Source organism: Trachurus japonicus, chromosome 20 (genome assembly GCF_045865225.1).
Source record: "Trachurus japonicus isolate A0001 chromosome 20, Traja_1.0".
Taxonomy (NCBI): Eukaryota; Metazoa; Chordata; class Actinopteri; order Carangiformes; family Carangidae; genus Trachurus; species Trachurus japonicus.
This window is the reverse complement of record NC_140926.1, coordinates 13,391,877-13,414,396: the sequence shown is the minus strand read 5'-3', so window position 1 is coordinate 13,414,396 and position 22,520 is coordinate 13,391,877. Positions and strand designations below refer to the sequence as shown.

Sequence of the window (22,520 nt, the reverse complement as noted above, 5' to 3'; positions counted from 1 at the left end):
GCACCAAAACCAAGTACATGGGGGCAGTGGGGTTGTGTTAAAAGCATATGAAACACAAAGGGGAAGTATTGGTTCCTCCATTAAGGAAACTCCATTGTCTGGACCGGTGTGATTTTGGTCCCTTCAAGTGACCAAGGCCAGTTGGCCTCTGTATGTCTGGTGCACACACATTCGCTGGCTGCAAATTAGTTTAACATCTGGTCATAGGCTGGGGAGTTAAAAGGCCATGAAAGAGTGGGAGGAAAAAAAAGTGTGGAGGAAGGAATGAAAGAGATAGAGGAATAGTCTTAGGAATAAAGGGAAGGGGAAGGGAGGAGAGGGAGAATAAAAAGGGCGAGGAGAAAAGGAGGGAAAAAGCGGGATAGATTTTGGCCCGCTGATGTCTCCAGCAGGAGGAAATGCTTAGCACATTTTCCGGCTCTGTGCGCATGGGAGTTATTTTTAGCTCTGGAGGGCTGATCAAACGGGGTACATAAATTCCCCGAACAGGCAAGGTGAGGGAAACGACAGCACACTTTATCACTTGCAGCAGGACCCTGACCAATACGGGCACCAGCGCAGTGCACAATGCAACACATAGTTTGACTGGACGGGATGTTATTCTATAGAAGCTATTAACGGCTGCACATTTTAAAGTCCCACAGCAATCTGCTCCGAGGAAGCAGGGAGTGTTTTCACAGACCCCTGAGAGAGGTAACAGGAAAGGCTGGGATTTGTAATCCCTCCTCCTCTTCAGACACCGTATGTGAAAAATGAATGATGTAGAAGAAGATATTTGTCGAAAATTTCAGAAACATGGACTTTTTCTTTCTCTTTTCGTACAAAAAAAGTATTTTTATTTTCTAATTTGACAACTTTTCCCCCCCTGCATTCCTCTGTGTGTCAGTCTGTCTCCACACATCTGTTTTAGACTTTGTGCTTTCTGTCTTTTTTTGACCTTTTGCCCTTCTGTCCATTTCCAGGGCTCCAATATCACAGATACATGCACGGAGATGCTGATGCAGGGCGTCCTGCTGAAGATCTCAGCGGGAAACATACAAGAGAGGATTTTCTTCCTGTTTGACAAGCTTCTGGTCTATTGCAAGAAGAAAAACAGGTGTCTGCACCCTCTTTTAATTATTGCTCTGCCCACAAAATCCATAAAGTAGAAGATGAATTTTCAGTCCCATTAGAGAGTTTTGTTTTAAGCAACAGAATGAAAAATATTTTATGCAAATTTCTAATTTCTGATTTCCTCTGTGCTCCTACAGAGCATTTATAAATAATTCACTGCATCAGTTCCTTTACTATTTTAAAGAAAGAAGAACAATGCACTGTGGGGAGCATTTGAGTTTGTTTTGAAGGAGGAGAAAGAAAAGTTGTGCAGGAGAGGAGACTTTTTTTTTTTTAAACTTCTGACACTGTGATTAGTCTAGGAGGGGTTATAAAATACTATATGCAGACACATACTTCAGTTTGCCAAATAATATGACATTTATTACAATCAGTGCAAGTAGGGTCAGGAAACTTTTGCTGATTGCATTGTTGTGCCTAGGCAGAACTCCCTGATGAATAGGCTGCTCAGTCGGGGAAAAAAAAGTTTCTGAGTTTCACACAGAGCTACTGTTGCAGCTGCATCCATTGTATTTGTTTTTGACAGCTTTTGTTTACCAACCACCTGCCTCGATCAGCTTGTACTGTACATGCTGTATACAGTGTAGTGTCTGCAGGTAGTTCAGACCCCTACATCCATTCACCAGCATGAGAAAAAAAAGAAGAAAGCGATAGTATGCATTGCTTTGGCATTGCCAGACTTTCTAAATTAGTCACATTTTCCTCATTTGATTTGGTTAGTACATATTGGCAAACATCAGATGAGTATACTGTAATTAGTCTCTTGTAAAATCCTGAATTAACTACGAGTTAAGACTAATTATACAGTAAGTAATAACATGATATGATTAAACCTTGTTGTCTAATTCATGCGGTTGCTTTTCTCTATTTAAGGCGTTTAAAAAACAGCAAAACAGCCACTGAGGGTCCTCGCTACCTGTTCAGAGGGAGAATCAACACCGAGGTGATGGAGGTGGAAAATGTAGACGATGGCACGGGTGAGTGTTTCTGTAAAAAACGTAGATTTATTTTGGACAAATAAATGATTTCACAATTTGATTTTTCTTTCTTTCTTATTTGCCACTCGCTCACTCAGGTCATCATTTCTTTTTTCTTTTTCTTTTTTTATTCCTGCACTCCTGGCAGCCGGAGTTTAGAAATATGCCGTAATAACCCAGACAGGAAAGCCGACAACACAGTCCTTGGCCTGAGCCGGTGCACAAGTGTGTGATTTTATACTTGGATCGCTGATGGAAAAATAAGATTTACCTATAAACATTTTTTTTTAGACATCTATAGTTACGTATCCTCGGGTATGTGTTGCTGCTGGTACTGGGTGAACTCGAGCGCTTGTGTCTCTTGGCCTCACATAGCCGCTGATTATCATTTATATTTGTAGAAGCCATCATTTCCTCTCCAGCGGGCCTAGATGGGCAGTAATATTGGGTGTTTTTTGGTGAGAGATGGATGGGTTTGGGTCTGGAGAAGGAGAGGCAGGATAAACACGCAAGGCAGGCGGCGGTGCAGTAACTCGTGGGTGTTCTGCACCACAGGCGGGCGATCTCAATCTGAAATCCAGGGCGACAGGAGTGTTTAAGCTCAGATTCCTTCACAGTAAAAGTGTTTTTTTTCCCAGGCACACACTTGCTGCCTGAGGTTGAAAAACGCCCTGGAGGCGCACCATATAAAGGACACCACACTGTAGATGCTTTTAGACGTGATTGTAATTGATGATTGAAACGGTTTGCTTCTTGTTACACCCTCGGAGGGAGAAAATCAGAGGTCAGCCGGAGAGGAATTTGAAATGCCCCCTCAGAGAAATAATGCTTGATATTCAGCTAACGGTCAAAAGCTCACTTCCACTTGCTGGAGGGTTTGACATTCCTATCATCCGTATATGAGCGTAGGTGGTGAATCACAAGTAGCTATCGGCTCTGAAGGAGTATTCTGAGGACAGAGTAGTAAATAATGCTGATGGATGGTTCTTCTACTGCATGTGTGTCCCCTCGTTTATCTCATTAAAGGAGAAGAGTGATAATCAATGAAGCACTCAATAAAGAGCCTATGAGAACCGGCACAAGAGCAGAGAAAAATGAGACTGGAGCCGGTGCTTCCACTAATATAGAGTACGATATTCGCAGTAGTTTTATAGTGGATGTTGTTTTTGGTTATTAGAAAACACAGTGGTGAATAAAAAAGTTAATCAGATAAGGTTTGCTATTTTTGTCCTTTCCTGTATATGAACTGTACTCATTTGGCTTCATTTTCTCCGAGGCAAATCATTGGATTTGTGCCTCATGTTATTGCCGCGTCTAATGTGGTAAACCCTCGTTTACTGTGAACCTGACTTCCCAACAACTGTGTTTACAGTGTCACGATCAGTGCGACCGCTGATTGATGGCCCTTCCCCTTCAAACTCTCCGAGCCTAAACGAGTCAAATGAGTCGATTTGCCTCGTTCCACCCCCCCCCCGGAGAGAGACTTCATAAAAGTACTGGAGTCAAACTTTGTTGTCTGTCTGTGCTCTCCTCCTCTGCCTCGCAGCTGACTACCACAGCAGCGGGAACATAGTGAACAACGGCTGGAAGATCCACAACACGGCCAAGAACAAGTGGTTCGTCTGCATGGCCAAGACCCCGGAGGAGAAGCAGGAGTGGCTGGAGGCCATCATGAAGGAGAGGGAGCGGAGGAAAAGTAAGAAGGCGTTTCGGTGTCTGTATCAGGGTGGGGGTCGGCTCACTTTTAATATAGTCAGTGGGGAAAACTCATTTCCTTTTTACTTTCTTTCTTTTCAACATCGGCCTTGCATTACAATATGATATAATACATGCTGTGTCTGGAGAGAGCAATACAGACCAATTTATCCTGAATAATTAAAAAGTGAATAAATCCCTGCCATGATTAGTATGTGGGATAAAGCCTGAAGGAGATTTTAGGGCGTGAGAACAGATTAACAGGTTGTCACTGTTGAATTTTTCAAGGGAAACACACGGTGAAGGCGGCATATTTTCAGTTTCTGTTTTTCCTATTCTGCGATTGTGTACATGATAAACTCTTCATGATGTCAGTCATTAACCCTGCCTTAGACTATTAGCACAGACACTGAAAGGCAATGCTAATTATCTTGTGAAATTAGGAGGCATTAACCTTCTCCAGCTTGTAATTGATGTCACATCTCGTCGAGCTGAGTGCACGATTATTAACGCCACGATGCTGACAGTTCTTTTTGCACCCTCCCTCCCTCCCTCTGTTGTGTAGGTCTGAGGCTCGGCATGGAGCAGGATACGTGGGTGATGGTGTCAGAGAAGGGAGAGAAGCTCTACCCCCTCATGACCAAGGGTAACCTCATTAAGGATCGGAAACGCAAGCTCACCACCTTCCCCAAGTGCTTCCTCGGAAGGTGAGGCTCCTGCCGCTAATCTTTGACACTTTGGTTTGTCCGGTGAGGAAGCAGCAAAGTGTTGAAGTCCTCGTGGTTTCCTCTTTATCACAGCATTGTGAGATGTGTAACTGTGAAGAAATGAATGAGTGTCAAACTGGATGACTGTGTGACAAGCTCTTCTGTCTCACTCTATGGACTTAACCTTTCAAATTCTTTGTTCCATGTAAAATAGGTAGAGAGGCCTTCTACATCTACAGTGTCAAGTGCAGATTAGCCAAAAAAACTTTTGAAATAAAGACCAGTTTCCCCACCCCTGCTTTCATTTCAAAATTTTGCAAAGGATTTGTTGAGACAGCAGCTGGGAAGACGAAAGCATTGCCGCTTTCTTTTCAGGAGACTACGTGTTATGTGTATCTGCAGTCTCAGCCATGGGAAAATCAAATCCAGCCAGATTTAGCCCATGAATCTTATTTAAGGATTATTGGTGTGGTGTCTGGGGACGGATTGGCCATTGAGTGCCAGTCATAAATCACAGGGAGATATCCCTGTGCGGCTCAGCTGACTGGCGCGCTTTCTCCCTCGCCCATGTTAGATTACAATCAACCCTCTGTGAAGGTATCCGTGAGGTAAGTGACTGCAGAGGAGCCGTACAGCCAGAGGGCAGCTGTGTCTGTGGATTTGAGAGACATTCATTATTTTCTGGTGTCCTTGAGTTTTCACAGTTCATCCTGGGCACGTTCCATGTTTACTTTTAATGAGTCCAAATATGCCTGTGTACCTGGCATTTGATGACAGATGAATATTTACCGTAAAAGATGCTTTGCACAGGATTTTATCCTTGAGCTATTTTAAGTATGCATGAGCCTCAGTTTGCTTTTATCATATCAGATGTGAAAGTTTTGGTGTCATTCATTTTTCCCAGAGTTTAATCCTGTACAAGGAAACACTTCTTAAACTTAGTTCGGGATTTCCTGCAGTCTACTGCTGAATCCAGAGCCCAGGGCACACGCACTGTAGCTCCAATCACCGATGTACGTGAGTTCCTGTTATTCTGTTGCACTAACAACCAGAACCACTTGATCCTTGAACTTCCCACGGTGATAAAATATTCTTTTCACTGAGCCTGAAAGCTTTTTACAGGAAATCTTGATGGGGATATTGCACCTCTTGCTCCCCTAAGCTGGGAAAGTGCAGAAACTTGTAACCTCAATTCTTATGTCCATTCTTCAGATTCAACATGAGTTACTCTTTCACAATAATGTGCTGCCCACATTGGCCAAAAATGTGGGAAGCACAGTGTGAGACTGAGAAGGTGACAAAGCTGGATCTGGATAATAAAATCTACAGCTGCAGCTGAAGAGCTCTCCATGTTTGAAAATGAAAATTGCATGCAACAGCCAAGAGCCTTTTTATAGAATGATGGCACTGTGCAATTCAAAAGGGGGCTGGATCTTATTAAAACTGCACTCTATAATGACTTTTGAAATCCTATAACAAATTTGTCTTGTAAACGCCCCATCACATTTCACAATGACCCATGTTTTCCATTCGTTTTAAACTTTTTACAGAGATGTTTTGACTGGTAATAATCACACTGAAAATCACCCCAGCTTAAACAGTCATTTCAAAATCCCTGTTATTTTTAAAATCATGAAGAGAGAAAAAAACAACAACCCCAAAAGTCAAATTGGACATAGTTGTGGCCAAGTTACATCACATGGTGGTTTGGAATGAGTAGTTACTTTCTCCTTTGGTCCACGCAGACAACACCAGATCCCTTGTGGTCTGGAGGAGGAATGGATCTGTCAGCTAAAAAGATTAAAAGGATCAAACGTTGGTCATGTGTAGGCCCTTCACTGAGTCTGAGGAGATCATATGGTGAGAAAGCAGCTCAGGGAAGCTCCTTTTTAGAAACCTATCCCTCCGTGTACAACCTAGCCCACACCTGGATGACCGCTTGTGGGTGACAAGCCATCTTGAGCCCATCTGTACTTCCCCCGTCTGCAATGATTTTGGAGATGATTACATGTAGGCGTAACTGGTGAATTGAAACCAGCATGGTGTCCCTGATGAAAGCCACATTGCCTATGGCTTCAACTCAGCCCACTCCCTCCATTGTGGAATGCTTTGCCTTTATTCTCTTTCTACACTTCCCTTTTTTTAAGGTTCAAGAGCTATTTCTGGATTTCAAACTCCTCCCCTTTAAATAGTACAATCGTATTTGTGGTTTTGTTCCTGCAACAGTGTAATTCATCAAAGGAACTGTCTCTGACAGCCTCCTAGCTTGCAGTTACCCTACTGTTTAAACTGCAAGACAAAAAGATTCAGAGTTTTTATCATATGGCAGACAATGTTGTTGGCTGTTGTGATAGATATTGATGGAAAGTCCTTCAAGAGGGCGATGAAAAGGTTACACTCCCTGTAAGAAATAACCTTTGCCTTTGTCAGCTTCTGCTTTGCGCCTTCTACTCAATCAGCATACACAAAATCTGAATTTAAGGCGCAGAAGCTGAACCAAAAAGGGCATGAAGCTGTATACAGCATTTACAAAGTGCTAAGAAATAGATGTAGCCTATTTCATGTGTAGGCTATTTAAATATAATTATACTGTTCAGGTATTTGTGGAAAGATTACTATCACTCATGTCAGTTTGCTAAGTAGTTAATTTAGTTTGGCATAAATAGTGGAAATGAGAGGAAACAGGTAGAACTGCAGCATGGCTTTGTCCAAAGTGAACAATCAGTGTACCTATCACTTTTTTAAAGGACAAGTTACAGTTTTACACTTGATCTCAGCTACAGACTGGAAGCCTTTAATTGTACACCTTAAACACTTTGGTGATACAAACAAACCAACAAACAAGCTGTTACGTTTAAGTAATGAACTTTAGTGGTGCTACAGTCGTAAGCATATTTTTTTCCTGGACGGACGAAAGCCTTTATGCTAAACTAAGCTAACCAGCTAGCTAGTTTCATATTTGGCAGAGACCAGTCTCAAAGCTATAACTATCCTTCCTTTGGCAAAAACTTGTGTCATAAAATGTTCTTGACAACATTTAGGAAACAAAATTAATGTTTTGTTAGAAAATAGAGCCTTAAGTTCTACTTATATGGAGTCTAATAGTCAAAAACGTTGCCAATCTGCTTCATCAGGAATGTCATCATGTCGTCACTTGGCATCTTGTGTAAGGAGCATGTTTTCCAATTTTCAGCTTCCCAAACCATGAGTAGAAGACAGAGAAAATACGCTACTCTCATGTGAAATAACCCAAATAGCAAAACATCAAAAAGTCTTGTGTTCATGTTAGACCCTCATTACTTATTGTAGGGAGCTGGTTGACAAAATAGGTTTTGGCTGAATTAAAGTGAAATGAGACATGATTTTTTTCCCTCTCAGACCAAACACCCACAGTCATACTCTGACATGATCGATATGTAATGAGTCTAAAATAGTGGGTTGTATGATTCGCTCAATTTCTTCCAGCTCCACATGTTGACTTCAATTGCTTGAAACTGTTTATTGCAAATTTGACCCCAATCTACTTGAGGCCATGAGAACTCCCTAGTCAAAACGTTCAGGGTGTTTTTCTCTCATGGTTAAGAGGTTGACAATTTGACATTGTTACAGACTTGTGTTTTCCCCTGTGGTCTGTTGTGGAGAGAGAAGACTTCAGGGATGAGTGGTTAAAGCGTGTAAGATGTTTGGAGGTGGGGTGTTCGGTCAGAAGTTTCTCTGAAAAACGTTTCTAAATTCTTTGGCTTTTCTCTGACACCCGGCCGCCTCCATCATGGCCTGGAAGAAAATCCACAGAATTCCATTGGTGCTGCTGGTCGTGTTTGTTTGGCTTTTTGTGGGGAGACAGGACATTGAGGATGTAATTTGATAAGCGACTGCTACTCTGCCCGTTCTCCATCTTCACTCCTCTCTCTCTATCATGCTTTTGTTTCCTTGCTCTCTCTCAATCTCTCAATCTCTCTCTCTCTCTGGGAGTCACCAAATTATGGCAAATTATCCCATTTAGCTCATTTGGGCCATCAGAAGATTGGATGCCATTTGTTGATTCTGTGGTTGATTTGTTTCCTCTTCCCAGTTGTAAATGATGCGGCACAAAAATTTATAGTGCATTCTCCATGATAAACTTCCAGAGATCCAATTAAACCCTTCGTATTTGATAGGGTTACATCCTATTTCTTAAACAAATAAAGTTAAACTAGACAAGACACACCAGCTAAATCCTGCCGGTTGTTTTAACAAACACATGTGTCCCCCAGCAGTAAATAAATCATTCATCTTTTTCCAAGATAGTGTTTGTTGTCATAGTTGCATCAATTCCAAGTAAATGTTTGTGGTAACTTGTAAAACCTCTTTGGAATGAAGGAAATCGCCAACACTATTTTTTTCCCTCCATTTACAGATAATCTGGGGTAAATTCAAAGCTTTCTCCACTGATCCCACTCATTCTCCATTTATGGAGTGATGGGATTTCCTCATGGGGTTGTGTTTGTGTTGTCTTCTTATTCCAGTGTTGTGTTTTGTGTCTCCCCCAGTGAGTTTGTGTCCTGGCTGATGGAAATTGGTGAGACAGGCAACCCAGAGGAAGGGGTTCACCTGGGTCAAGCCCTGCTGGAGAACGGCATCATCCACCATGGTTAGCCTTGCACAATTTTTCCCCGCTTCACTCAGACCTGCTTAACATCCTTTGCTCCTCCATATCCAAATATCTACCACAGTCTAATTTACTTTGTGCTGCACGGTGTGAGAGCACGCCATTGCCTGACCTAACCACTAACCATGTCCAATGAATGTTTTTCATTCAACATGCACTCTGACAATACTTTCACTCCCTGCCTGGATCCTTCGATGTAGATGGAGCTGTCTTATTTATGTCTTAGCAGGTGTCCCATTTAAACTCTCCCTAGACACAGTGTTTAGGTAAGGGATTATAAATATTAATCTCTTCGTGCCGTAATGTTTGTGTAATATTTGCTCAGTGGCTGTTCTGTGGCTTTTGGTAACAAGTGTGTTTAGTGCATGAGGCTTAAGCTGGCTCAAGCTTTGCATTCACACTTAATGGCGCGTACTGCTGTGCATGTTTTTTTTTTTTTCCTCAAAAGAGTAGGGCCCCAAGCCAAGTTGTATCTTAAATCACTCGGGGGGTGCTTTATTGCTTCCTCACAGAGAAATGAGATTGGGCTTTCGAGCTGTTCCTGACAGAGAGGAATAACTCCAAGCCCCTCTGAGCTCTCTCACAGTGCAGGAAGAATTCCCCATGTGAAAAACGATGGAATATCTTTTCATAAAAACCTTTAATGGAACCTGAACGGCTGCAGCCAAGAATACAGAGCCAGCTGCTATTACTGCTGATAGGACTGTCTTTGACAGAGTCCCCTAAAGCAAGAGGAGCAGGGAGCTCTGCACGGCTCTGTTATCTGTGACCACTCGGTATGATGTTTGAGTCTCTTGTCTGGGAAAACTTGTTTCTCTGTGTAGCTTTGCTTGACTTAAATATGTTTCTATAAACTTCTTATACTTTCAAATGTGAAGCGAGACAAATATTGCCGCTTAAGGCCCTGTGACTTTCATTTGTTTCATATTTCATCTCCTTTCATGAACCTGAAGGCTCTGTGACTTTCATTTGTTTCATATTTCGTCTCCTTTCATGAACCTGCTTATGTTTTGTTCTGCATTTTAAGTCACAGACAAACACCAGTTCAAGCCAGAGCCTGTGCTGTACCGCTTCCGCTACGACGATGGCACCTACCACCCCAGAAGTGACATGCACGATGTCATATCAAAGGTAGACTCATTTAGGGAGACTCATTTAATCAAAATCACATTTTACACACCCATCGCTTCAATAACCAGAATCCTCGCTCTTGTTTTTTCTCAGGGCGTTCGACTCTTCTGTCGGCTTCACAGCCTTTTCACTCCCGTCATCAGGTAAGAAGCCATTTTCCTTTCCGCTCCATTGCCACCCAGCCAGGTGGGGATCCGGTAGCTTAGCATCTGGCTCTTGCCCCTAAAAATAACTCAAAGCTGTGAGAGTGGAGGAGAGAAATATCATGATGAACTATGAGCTCATTGTTTTTAAAGAGAGACTGACATAGAAGGAGTTGGCACAGATGGGGATGGAGTGCAGCAGGGCCCCGTGGGTGATCGCACTTGGCAGGTTTTATCTGCCCCGTCTCAAATCACAGATGCAGTGAAGAAGATTGAGTTTATCAGATGTTTCAAATAGTCTGAGTACATATGGGACACAGATAAATTGCCAACATTGTCTCCTGCATGGTGCTTCTGGGAGATCATTGCCAGCTTTTAATTGCCTGTTGAAACACTGGGATCATGAACATCTTTAACAAAAAGAATGCAAATACAAACCGTGGTATGTTGTTTTGAGAGAGTGTGGTAATGCATTGAATCAGGATGTATATATCAAAGCTCATTCTCAACCTTGGACATAGTTAAATTCATATTAGTAAACAATCCCTAACTCAAGGTCTACTTATGATTTGTTTTCCTTTGCTTTGAACTTTATCACATGGTCTTCATCAGCATAAAAATTCATTCTACCCCAGAATTTCCCCAATTTCCCCATGTCCTATTACTAGCTTTTTCTGGAGCTTTTGACTCTGTACTATACTGGATTCAATATGAAGACCTACTGATCTTGAGCTCGTCAAATGATGCTGAGCAAACAATTATCTGATGATGGTTGAAAGTTTGGAGATAAAGTAAAGTAAATGTACTTTAAATTGAGATTATTTTGTAAGAGTTCCCCTGTATAGTGTCTCTAAATCAAAACCTCCAGTTAATTTCTGGCCTTTCTACTTCCATTATTTCAACAGAGCTACAAGTAGCACTGTTTCTTTTATAAAGCATTTTATCACAGCCACAGTTTCAAGTGCTCTTATACATGCCACTAATTGTGTCTGGCAGCACATTGTGTCTTTCAGGGCACAGGATGGATGCAATTATTTAGATATACACTTTCAAGAAAGGCAATCCAGAAGTATCTCACAGTCGGTAATGAGTGTAAACATGTGAAAGAAGAAAAAAATCAAACATGCCCTTTGAATAGTCACTTATACCCAAATGTAGAACAGGTGGGGGTTTTTATAGCAATTTTGGCAAATGTAATGAAACATGTCTTTCTCTGACAGAATTAGGAGTGGAGCAATCTCATTTTATTGGAGTAATTTGATGCATGCTTTGGTTTTCAGTGGTGTTGTTCTAAATTCAATTTGAATAGTGTTTGAGGTGCAGGCTGCTAATGTGTTTCACTGCAAAACACTGCATTAAGGTTTCCTGCTTATGCGGAATTCCAAATGGCCCAAAGAAAAGCTTTGATTTCACACCAATAAAACTGTGCCATAGCTGGAAAGGGCACAGTGATCCTGAATGTATTCCAGCATAGAAGCTTCTCTGCATTTGTGTTTGATCCAGTGACTAAAAAGCCCAAAGGGTTAATTGTGAGTGAGTGTCAGGATTCAGTGTGCTGTTAGCTTGTGTGGTGGCCAAACCTCTTGACGTAAAAACTCTTGGTCGTTGTCCTAGAGTTGTGTGTCGCTAAGGCCAGCATATGTGTGCAGCGCGTTCTCACTGAGATCCCAATTCAATGCATCACAGGGCCTGGGAATGCCAGAGTTTAATTGGAGCAATCAGCCCCTGTCTAATCAGTGGAATTTCCTGGCAGAGTGAGAGACATGACGCAAAAGAGGGAGCAACTATACACAGCCCCCACACCCATGCAGAGCTTCTGTCCCTCCTCCCCATTTATATCTCTGTTTTCCTCACAAAGATGGCTGTGAATCCTTTTGAATTGTCCACTATAGGGTTATACTGTCCACACACAGTTACACCTTTTTAATATGTTATAAGAGGACTTCAGCAAAGGTTGCTCATAAATTATCTTCTTACAGAATGGAAGAAGTGAGAAATATTGACATATTTTCTTCATTATTCTCATTAGTCCCCCAGAAACTCAATATTTATGGATATGTGAGTTTGATTTTCAAAGTAACTAATGATATGCAACACCACACTTGAGTTATTCATCGGGGCTGGAAACCATTAATTAAAGCGCAAAACTTTCATCATTCTCTGTATAATATATTCCAAAAAAAAAAAGAAAGAAAAAAGCTTGGAAATACAACATTTCCCTCCATCATCCATTTACCCATCTCAAAATGTCAACGAAACTTTCTCCTTTGCACAGAAAGTTAAAAACCAGCTCTGTGACCTTTTCCGCTGTTACTCCTCAAGCTGCTGTTTCCTCATGCCGGACATATGGCTGCCCACTCGCCCAGTGTTTACCCCCCATTTTTCACTCTGACAGCCTCACTGTGCACCAGCCGCTGTAGCCCCGGTCCCCCCGGCTCTAGTATACCGTTCAGGGGGAAAACGGGGTGCCCCTTGCCCCTTCTGGTCGATTTGGTTTATGCATGGCACGGCAGGGTAACGTGCCTCACCGGCTGATATGAGCACTACAGTCCTCAACAGAGACCAACACAGTCTGTCAAATGCAGTTACGCAACAGAGTGCTCCATAGTGGGGGAAACAGGGCGGCATTCGACCTCTCACGCTTCACATTTTAAACAGCCCCAGACAGCTGAGATTGGACTTTAACTTGGCCCACATGTCATGTTTGACTGTCTGAACTCTGGGTGTGCAAGACAGGCGTGTGTATGTGCGGTTGCGTCTGTGTGTGCGTGCTCGCATGGGATGGAAGTGGTGGAAGTCATGGTGGTTCTGGACTTTCCCGGCCCACAGCTCAGCCCCTGCGCGTCCCCGGGGGGAGGCCCCTGTTTTCATGGGAAAATCACAGCTCTATTTCAGACGGCATTCCCGCTGTCTGGCAAAGTGCGGCCGTGTGAGTAACACTGAGAACGGCAACACTAGACTGACATGGGGCACCCCAGGGCCAAACACTGCCGGGGTCGTTACCCAGCCTTGCTTGGGGGAATGCTGTTTTGCTGTCAACAACTGTCAGAAAGTCACTTCGATTTATAATGCCAGTGTCAATGGTTAAAGAGTGACCACGCCTTGCTGACGGAGGAAATTATTAGTCCTCTTTTAGGCATTGTGTTTAAATAAACCAAGCAATTACTGCTCTACATGTTCCCCATCTGGATTTATTACAGCCAAAGTGAATCATGCAGTTGAATAGTAGAATGACACAATCCAAGTTTAAAGAGGCTATTTGTATGTTTTGTTGTGATTAGGCCAATGTTAGCTTAGTGACAGCACAGCCTGACCAGAGCTGTGTAAACTTAAGTGGAAGAGTGTTGGAAACAAAAGTAAAACCAAAAACCCTACACGACTGGAGACATCCTCTTGGAGAGTAAAAGAAAGTGATACTGATACTGAACTGGCAATGTTTGTGTAATTTTGATGCTAATGTTAGCAATGTAGCAATAGCAAAATTCAGAAATTGCCTCTTTTGAAGGTATGCCATGGTTTCCTTATCCTTCTCCTGTTTTTTGTTCTGGTGCCCATCCAGGGATAAGGACTACCATTTGAGGACCTACAAATCAGTGGTGATGGCCAACAAACTCATAGACTGGCTTATTGCACAGGTAAGCCCAGAAACTGCTTCATACATGGTAATGTAATGTTGTTGCTTTCAGTCAGTGGAGTATGATAATGATGAGGGTGTTAACTGTTGAAAATAATGTCAAAAAACTTTTTTTCTAAAGTAAGACATCAATTCAATTCATTTACATTCATATCTATGTATACTGTATGTATTGTGTGTATTTATGTTTTGAGAACAGGTAAAATGTAACACTCACCCGCACCCCTATAAGATCAGTCTTAATCAATAATATAGTGACATTTATTGAAAACATATTGCCGTGCCATAATTCACGCACATTATTCCAAATTACCCACATCAGTTTCTGAGCCTATTGGAAACACATTTGCTGCCTTGGAGCAAAAAGGAGAGGTTGAGAAAAGGTGGGACCGAAAGATGCAAGTGGCTATTGTCATAACAGTGGGGTCAGTGCAGATGTGCGGCAGAGAGAAAGGAAGTGAGACAACAAAGCGCTTCTTGCCGTCAGACCTGAGGCTCAGCGGAGCAACAGGAAACGAAGGGAGAAAAGCAGAATTGATTCGACAGCTAAGCTTTATTGACTCTGACAGGAAGCTTTGAGGTTGACAGATTGATAGTCCTGTCCAGGATGACAACAAAGAAATGAAACGTGTACGCCGACCGCTGCAGAATCAATGACAGACATCACATCCTTGTGTGCTCATGTAAATGCCCGCGCGCGTGTTTGTGTGTGTGGTAGTCCATATGAATGTGTTTGACCCAGACAAGCGGGAGGGCTCTTACCCCTTCAGTGGGGCTTGAAGAGCTGTCGCACTTTGCTGTGCAGACATGATTTTGGCTGTGTTTAAGATGGAGTGTGGAGGAAAGTGGAGTGGCTCTGGCTCCGAGTTGCCTTGGGGCTTTTGGATGCAGGAACAAAGAGGGGGTGTGAGTGTGACATTTTGCCCGTTCTCTAAACACACAATGTTCTTTGTTTTGTTTGCCTTTCTACTTCATTTTCTCTCAACATCTTTCGCTTTTATTCCCTTTACTTGTTTATTCCATCCACTCTTTGTGTTTTATCCGTCTCCATCCTTTCTCTTTCTTTACTCTGTCTTTTGGTGCAGGGAGACTGCCGAACGAGGGAGGAAGCATTGATCTTGGGGGTGGAGCTGTGCGACAATGGCTTCATGCATCACGGTACAGCGCTTTTCACTGCTGAGGATTTCAACAGACCAAAAAAAGTTCTGATCATGCTGTGCACAAACCGTGGAATCCTCTCCATCACTGACTAAATGAGAGTCGAATGCTTTGGAGAAACCACGCAGAGGGCGCCTGGCATTTAGCATCCTGTTTTAGAACACCACCGCTCTTGTTCTCTTTCCATTTCTACTTATAATCCCTTTGACACGCTACAGGAATAGAAGTTTTTCCAATCCAGTAATGAATTTGTATGTGTGCATGTGTCTGTGTGTGTGTCTATGTGTGTGTGTGGTTAGGGCTATGGCTGTATTCATGCATACTATCATTAACTTTATGCATACTTGTGTGCATATGACTTCACTGACCAAGTGCAGGGTAGATGCATGGTTTGCCTGAGCTGTGAGAACTTGGCAAATGATGCATGAGTGTTTGTAGGTTTAAGTGCAAAACTGTCAGTAGCCATGGTTACAGTTTGTTTATGGGAGTCAGACTTGTTTTTAACTCCACGCCTCCCTTGTGCCAAAGTCCACATCATACACGCTACAGTATGAGTCACAGCGTGCCTCCTTGTACCCCCATGATGTAACCAGTCAAACTACCCACAGTTCAGGCCTCACACTACAAATTACCAGCACATCTATGGAACATAACAGTCCCGGCCATCAAACTTTCTTTCACTTCCACAGCCTACAGGGTAATTTTACCATTCGTGCCAGTGAGTTATTTGGCCTGACGACGTAGCCATCAAAACTATTGGCGCTAGATCTGATCTTGAGGGGGATGAAATGAGGGAATGTTAGAAGGAAACTCTGTTTTTCCCCTCAGGGCTATTTTTCGTTGCGAAATTAAAGTCTTGTTGAAGGCGTTGTGTTGCTGTGGAGACCGGGTTCATTCAAAAGTGATACTTTACCATGGAAGTGGGGTGTCCCTTGTTCTCACCGTGTGTGTTTGTGTGGAAGTTGCTTAGGCAGGCTCCATTTGGCATGTCACACCATTGCTGCTGTTATCAGGCATCTTTAAGCCTTTTAACTTACTGCAAAATACTTAATTTCTACTTTTAACATTCTCTGCCCCCGCATAGAACCAGACACTGAGGTTAGAGGTGTTAACAGTTTGCACTTATTCTTCCTTTGCCCAAAAAAGAGAGGGAACACCAGCTGTTAAAAAGTCAAATTTGCCTGATGTAGAAGGTTTTTAATATTGAATGTTTTTACGCATATACATTTACATTTACTGGTTTGCAACTCTTTTTTCTGTATTCTCGAAATGTTATATCTTGTCTGAATTCATTTCAATTTTCAATTTGCCAAGTCTGCAGAATTTGTTTTCAAAGTTACATAATGGTTTTGAAATATGGTGCATGCATTATAAATTGGCTACTCTATAATAGTGCAGTATGCATTTGAATATTGGTGAAAAACATGTGTCGTATACATGATCAGAAGTTCTGCAAGTTTCTTTTCAGGCGTTAGTCCATTTATTTACATTCATGACTTTGTTGTTTTCTCCCTCAGTGTTGGAAAAGAGCGAATTCAAGGACGAGCCCTTGCTGTTTCGTTTCTTTGCGGATGAGGAGATGGAGGGCTCCAACACCAAACACAAACCCATGAAGCATGACCTGAAAATAGTGGAGAATGTCATCTCCAAGTCTCTCCTGGTGAGCTCTCACTTGCAGTGCTCCTCGGTGGCTTATTGATTCATTAGCTCCAGTCTGTCTAATAGGCTCTGACTTTGCTACAGTATATTGTCCTCACAACTCGGAAGAATCCAAAGGCACAGTAAATCATTTTGAAACACATGGCAGCGAGGAGGAAAAGTCATAACACTGCAAAAGTCCATTTTATACCTCAGTAAGCATTCTTTTCAGAGGAGTGAGCAAATACTACCGTAGCTGCTATCTCTGTGTACCAGTATCCTCGCCTGGTGTTTGTGTTTGTGCTCTGTGAGAATGGTCTCGGTGTGCTGGTTTGGGGGGGTTTTGATGATTTTAGACATGTCATTTCCCAGATAAGACCCAGTGATGGCGGCTATGGCTTCACCCTGGAGGAGAGAAACAGAGTGCCCATCATCAAATCTGTGGAGAAGGGCTCCCCAGCTGAGGTGAGGAATCACAACCGGTGACACTAGAAAGTTGGTGACGAAGACAAAAGTTTTGACTCAGAACCAGTGACGTTTTTTGGTGAACACATTGCGCACAACGATTTCATTGCATTGATTGAATTGAAAATGCTTTTAACTCTGCTGGAACCAAGTCCTTACTAAATGGATTTACATATTGTACAGTTATGAGTAAGTCTGTGTAATCTCTGCTGTAACATGGTGGGGCTCAGGCTCCGCGGGTGGTTTTTGGCGTCACGGTGGTTCAGTGCATCCGCTTTGTAATTCAGCATCATTCTGCTGCGTTTGAGTTTGTTTCCCGCAAATTATTCTACAAAGCTTCGATTCCCTTACAGCAGATGAACTCCCGTCAGCAGAAGCCTCTGTAGTTAAAATGTGGTTCTATCATCAGACATGAAAAAATATCAACCTCCCCACTCTTTGCTCCGAAGCTAAACCTGCTTCACAGTGATGGACACTGATGCTAACATTGGGGGCGTTTTTCGTGCAGGAGTAGAGCGCATTAAAGGCTGCCATGTTTTTGAGGTCTCTTTTGGTGTTTAGCTTTGATCTGCTAGATGAAAATGGGACAGAGGAGTTTGAAGGCAAAATGTGATCATTTGGAGCGCATGACCCATAATTCCCTCCAGCCCTGAAGTAGCACTGGAAGGTCTGGATTGCATAGAGAGTGGCATTGTATGCATTAGCTTTTAAATATTCAATCTGAAATCCACAACAGGATCCAGCTGTAGATGAAAGTTCTCCTATATTGTCTCCAATGAATGGGACTATATATGCTCTTTTGTGTCATGTGTTGAAATCCTTTAGGAATAATAATAATAAAAAAAAAGTATACATCAAACATTCTGTTTTATGTTAAAACGAATGCCTGGCAATACTTTTTTTTTTTTTTTTTCAGAATTTTACTATATCTGTTGTATTTTATTTTAAGATGGCTGGACTGGAAGTGGGAAAGAAGTTGTTTGCTATAAATGGAGACCTGGTGTTCCTCAGGCCTTTCCCTGAAGTAGAAGCTCTCCTCAGGCAATGTTTCAACAGCAAGGGACCGCTCAGGGTGCTGGTCAGCACTAAACCAAGAGAGTAAGTCAGACCTGTGTATCCATGCCGTCAAATGTGTCTAATGGTCTGCATTTATCAGCGTGATGAATTGACTTTCGTCCTCTTCCAGGACGGTAAAGATCCCAGACTCAGCTGATGGGCTCGGGTTCCAGATCCGGGGCTTTGGTCCATCTGTGGTCCATGCTGTTGGGAGAGGTAAGAGAGCACCGCCTCCACCACTTGAGCTGTCTGGCTTCATCAGCAATACTCTTCACATCAACTCTCTGTTATTGTGGCACAGCTGGCAAGCAGCTGCCACGCCAGTCTGTGGGGGTGTGCGTGACTTGGCCACGAGAGGCCAATTTCCCCCCCCTCCCCACTCCTCATGCTCTTCATATGGCTCAGCTGGTTTTTTGAATGGTGCAGAGAATTAGCTGGTTATCAGTCATTTTCCACATCACAATTATTGCCATGTACCTACTCGCATTTTTTCTCAACAGTTCAATTTCTCTGTGTGATGGAGAAGTGGTCTGCATTTTTTTTCTGGATCCAAATTCATCAGAGTACCTCTTTCCCTCCCACCGCATGTTTAGTAGCGCTGCTATCAGGGCTGGCACAAGATATGGTACAATCAGAAAATAATCCACGGCCTTGTCTGGCTGTTCTCAGGGGAATCGAAACTTGTTTTTTTCCCTTAAGCAATCTTAGTGGGATAGGAGGGTAGAAATGTGCTGGGTATGCGTCTCCATGTGTGTAAGTGTGTGTGTGTACGCACATTTTGTTAGCTTCATGGTGTGGTTGCCTGGGAACCTGCTGTGTGTCCTAGTCGATGCTCTGATCTGCCGAGACAAAGCTGATGATGTAGGAGGTGTCTAATCCCTTGGATTGTCATAACAGCTGCTGTCCCCTGGTGTCTGGGGTCAACGGGAGCAGGTAATGCCAATTAGAGCCAGACGAACTGAGAGTAGGAGGAGGTAACACAGAACTTCAGGCGACTGGCCACTGCATTGTTATTCTTCTCCATTGGCACTGTTGGTGGTCAGTCTTTTACTTTGAAACATGGTGCCCAGAGGTTGAATCCTAAATGATCCCCTCACTTTTTCTCTACTGCCACCATGCAGGTGCCATTTGTAGTTTTAAGTAACATGTCTTCAAAACCATTCAGTGGGTTGTTGTTGAGTTCTTGGTTCATTGTCGTTCTAATGCTAAAGTAGCATTTAGCTTAAGCACAGCTACACAAAGCTTCTATAATGGCTATACGCAGTGGGTCCCAACCTTTTTTGGCCCATGACCCCATTTTGACATCACAAATTTCTGGCGAACCCCCGATCACGTGACGGCCGTCAATCAAGATGCGCCAACTCACATAATTTTATATGCTGCATTTTATTTGAACTCGATTTATAGTCAAGAATGTGAAAGTATAGAATACAGTTGTTTAAGATTGTGCGTGGTATTTTTTTTACTAGGCATTTCAGGCAACCCCATTTGAATTCCAGGCGACCCCAAGGTTGAAAAACACTGGGCTATCGACTCGGTCTTGTTCCATATTTAGCAATAATAATAAAAAAACAAACAAACATGTAATTTGTGTAAATCTGTAAATGTTTCATAAAAAAATAGCTTTTAAACAGACAAACTAAAACTCAAAGTGAACACTGATATGTCAGTTTCTGAAATAAAAAGTGAAGAGCAGAGCTGCAGGTCTACAGTAGTAGTGTGAATGTTAGAGTTTGTTGTGTCCCTGCAGTCTGAACAGTCTCCATCGTGTCTGCTGTGTTGCTCTGTAGCCTGTTTCCCTGTTCTGGTACAGCAGACCTGTCTGTTGATTTACCTTCTCCCAGAGACACTTAAAAACTACTGCAGAATGAATTCACTTTTTTACAATGCATGAGCAGTGGTCTATATAGTAAAGTGAGATATTCATAGTTTAAGGAGCTATGAAAACAATCGGTAGGAATATTTAGTCTGCCATTCACTTCCCTCAGATAGCTGTAAACCTTGAGGTTCTCTCATGGTTGGAATCACATCCCTCAGAGAGGCCCTCGTCTACCCCAGATAAACAACTTCCCTCCTCTCCAGCTCTCCCTCACACTCCTGAGCTGCCAAAACAGGAAACAAAGTTGTAAATACAAAGACAGAAAAAAAAGGAATGTTGTTCAACCCAATTTTGTGTACAGGATGTGGAAGATGCATCTTTTTTTTTTTTTGGTGGGGTTGTGCTGGTGTTTGTTTCAGTGCACCTGCGTGATAGTGTGCTCTGTGGCTGTTGCCCTTGACGACTCTCTCTCTGCTCTCTTTCACTTGTCTCCGTCTCACGCCAGGCACGGTAGCAGCCACCGCTGGCCTCCACCCGGGCCAGTGCATCATCAAGGTGAACGGCATCAACGTGAGCAAGGAGAGCCACGCAAGTGTCATCGCACATGTCACCGCATGCAGGAAGTACCGCAGACCCACACAGGTGAGACAGGAGGAGAAGACAGGAAAGGGAAACCGATAATTTAACTCCAATTCTACTGCACTGTTACAAGCACCATTAGAAACTTATGAAAATAATACAGTTCCCTGACGAATTGGTTTCTCCAATTATATTTGATTTAATATGTTATCAAGGTTTTGGCCTTTGCAAAGATTACTTACTGGAGGTCAGCCTTTCATTTCCCATGACCTCACTGGTAGAAAGTTAAGATAATTTGAATTACACACTCCTTGATGTGAGAGTTATGCAATGAAACTAGAAGGGGGAGAAGTGTGGGAGATCATAAAAAATCAAAAGGAACAAAAAAGCAAGGACTAGTTGACCGTGAGAACCAAATTGCAGACAGACCTCCTAGCTCCCGTTTACCTTCATATCTCTCTCTCTCCTCTCTCTCTTTCTCTCTGACGCCATCTTTCCTTGTCTTGGGTCATTACGCAGAAATAATAGTAGTTTTGGCTCCTCCAGCTCTGACCCCTGGCTCACAGTGGTGGGGCCTGCTGTGGGAGACTGGCAGGCTGCAGGGAGAGGTGGGAAAGGATCTGGGGGTGGCTGGCGCTCGGGGTGGGTGAAAGTGCTGGAGGGACGGAGGGAGGAGAAAGACGGAGGGGGGGACCGGGGAACTTGCTCGCCCTTTATTTTTTCCCAGCAGTTGACAGGAGGCAAGTGTTTGAGGAGAGAACAAGCTTGAAGTCCACCTGTTGAAGGTGGGAAAACTGTGTGAGAATAGAAACCCAAGGGTGTGTGTGTGTGGTGTGAGTTAGTGTAGTGTGTCACTTTAATTGAGTCCCATTGGGATTTGAGGCTTAATGAAGCACTACAAGGTTCCAACACTACTGGAGATCTGGTTTACATCAATTATGGACACTGAGGAACCACCCTCTCTTTCTCTGTCTTGTTCAGTGTGTGTGTGTGTGTCTGTGTGTGTGGTTGTATACTAGGAGACCACAGCCCAGTAGGCAGGCACAGCATGTAACCTTGGCAGGAAACCCACTGTGGGTTTGGGTGTGGAGAGGCGAGAACAGACAGACAGATACAGTACATGGACACGGACACACACATACACTGACATATACGCACACATGCACGCACACACCCACTCCACAGTTTGTTGTGTTCAGTTTTATTTCTTTTCTCCCATCTTTCTAGTAATAGAAATGGTGCCTTCTAGCAACTAGAACACGTTGGATATGAGAAACGCTACGCTACAATCAATTTGTGTTGACAGTTGTGTGGGTGTGTACTGTAATGGTTGCAATTGATTAAATGTGAGTGAAAACACACAGTTCAATATAAGTTCAGTGTCAAAAAAGACATTTGATAGAGGAAGAAAACATTATCAACTGTTTTTGAACTTTCATGGTGCCAAAGGATTTTCAATCCACTTTTAAATATATGCAATTGTTGTATGTTTTTTTCCAATGCAGCAAGATACTATAAAATGGGTTTACAACAACAGTGAAAGCGCCCAAGAGGACAACCAGAAAACGAACCAGAAACCCACCACAGAGGAGAACGGTGACGGCTTTGAGTGCAAAGTAGAAGGTGACCACACTCACACATACACATTCACTAGTGACTACATGGGAATTACTCATCTGGGGAGAAAAAAAAAAGAGGTTCAAGGTGGCTGTGGATATAACACAGGCTTGTTCACTAACCCGCCGCCTGCTCCAGTT

The 22,520-nt window shown here is 42.9% G+C and overlaps 1 protein-coding gene across 1 annotated transcript in view; it reads left to right on the top strand.

The window, feature by feature from the left end:
- The window catches only part of prex2 (phosphatidylinositol-3,4,5-trisphosphate-dependent Rac exchange factor 2), an 87,921-nt gene that overhangs the window by 24,805 nt on the left and 40,596 nt on the right, over window positions 1–22,520 (top strand). The window contains exons 7-21 of the mRNA XM_085763607.1: window positions 963–1,096; window positions 1,987–2,090; window positions 3,637–3,786; window positions 4,351–4,492; window positions 9,022–9,122; window positions 10,168–10,271; window positions 10,365–10,414; window positions 13,974–14,049; window positions 15,134–15,206; window positions 16,724–16,866; window positions 17,217–17,309; window positions 18,259–18,407; window positions 18,496–18,581; window positions 20,690–20,826; window positions 22,269–22,386. Coding sequence (XP_085619733.1) covers window positions 963–1,096; window positions 1,987–2,090; window positions 3,637–3,786; window positions 4,351–4,492; window positions 9,022–9,122; window positions 10,168–10,271; window positions 10,365–10,414; window positions 13,974–14,049; window positions 15,134–15,206; window positions 16,724–16,866; window positions 17,217–17,309; window positions 18,259–18,407; window positions 18,496–18,581; window positions 20,690–20,826; window positions 22,269–22,386 — 1,660 coding nt within the window. The remainder of the gene's footprint in view (window positions 1–962; window positions 1,097–1,986; window positions 2,091–3,636; window positions 3,787–4,350; window positions 4,493–9,021; window positions 9,123–10,167; window positions 10,272–10,364; window positions 10,415–13,973; window positions 14,050–15,133; window positions 15,207–16,723; window positions 16,867–17,216; window positions 17,310–18,258; window positions 18,408–18,495; window positions 18,582–20,689; window positions 20,827–22,268; window positions 22,387–22,520) is intronic.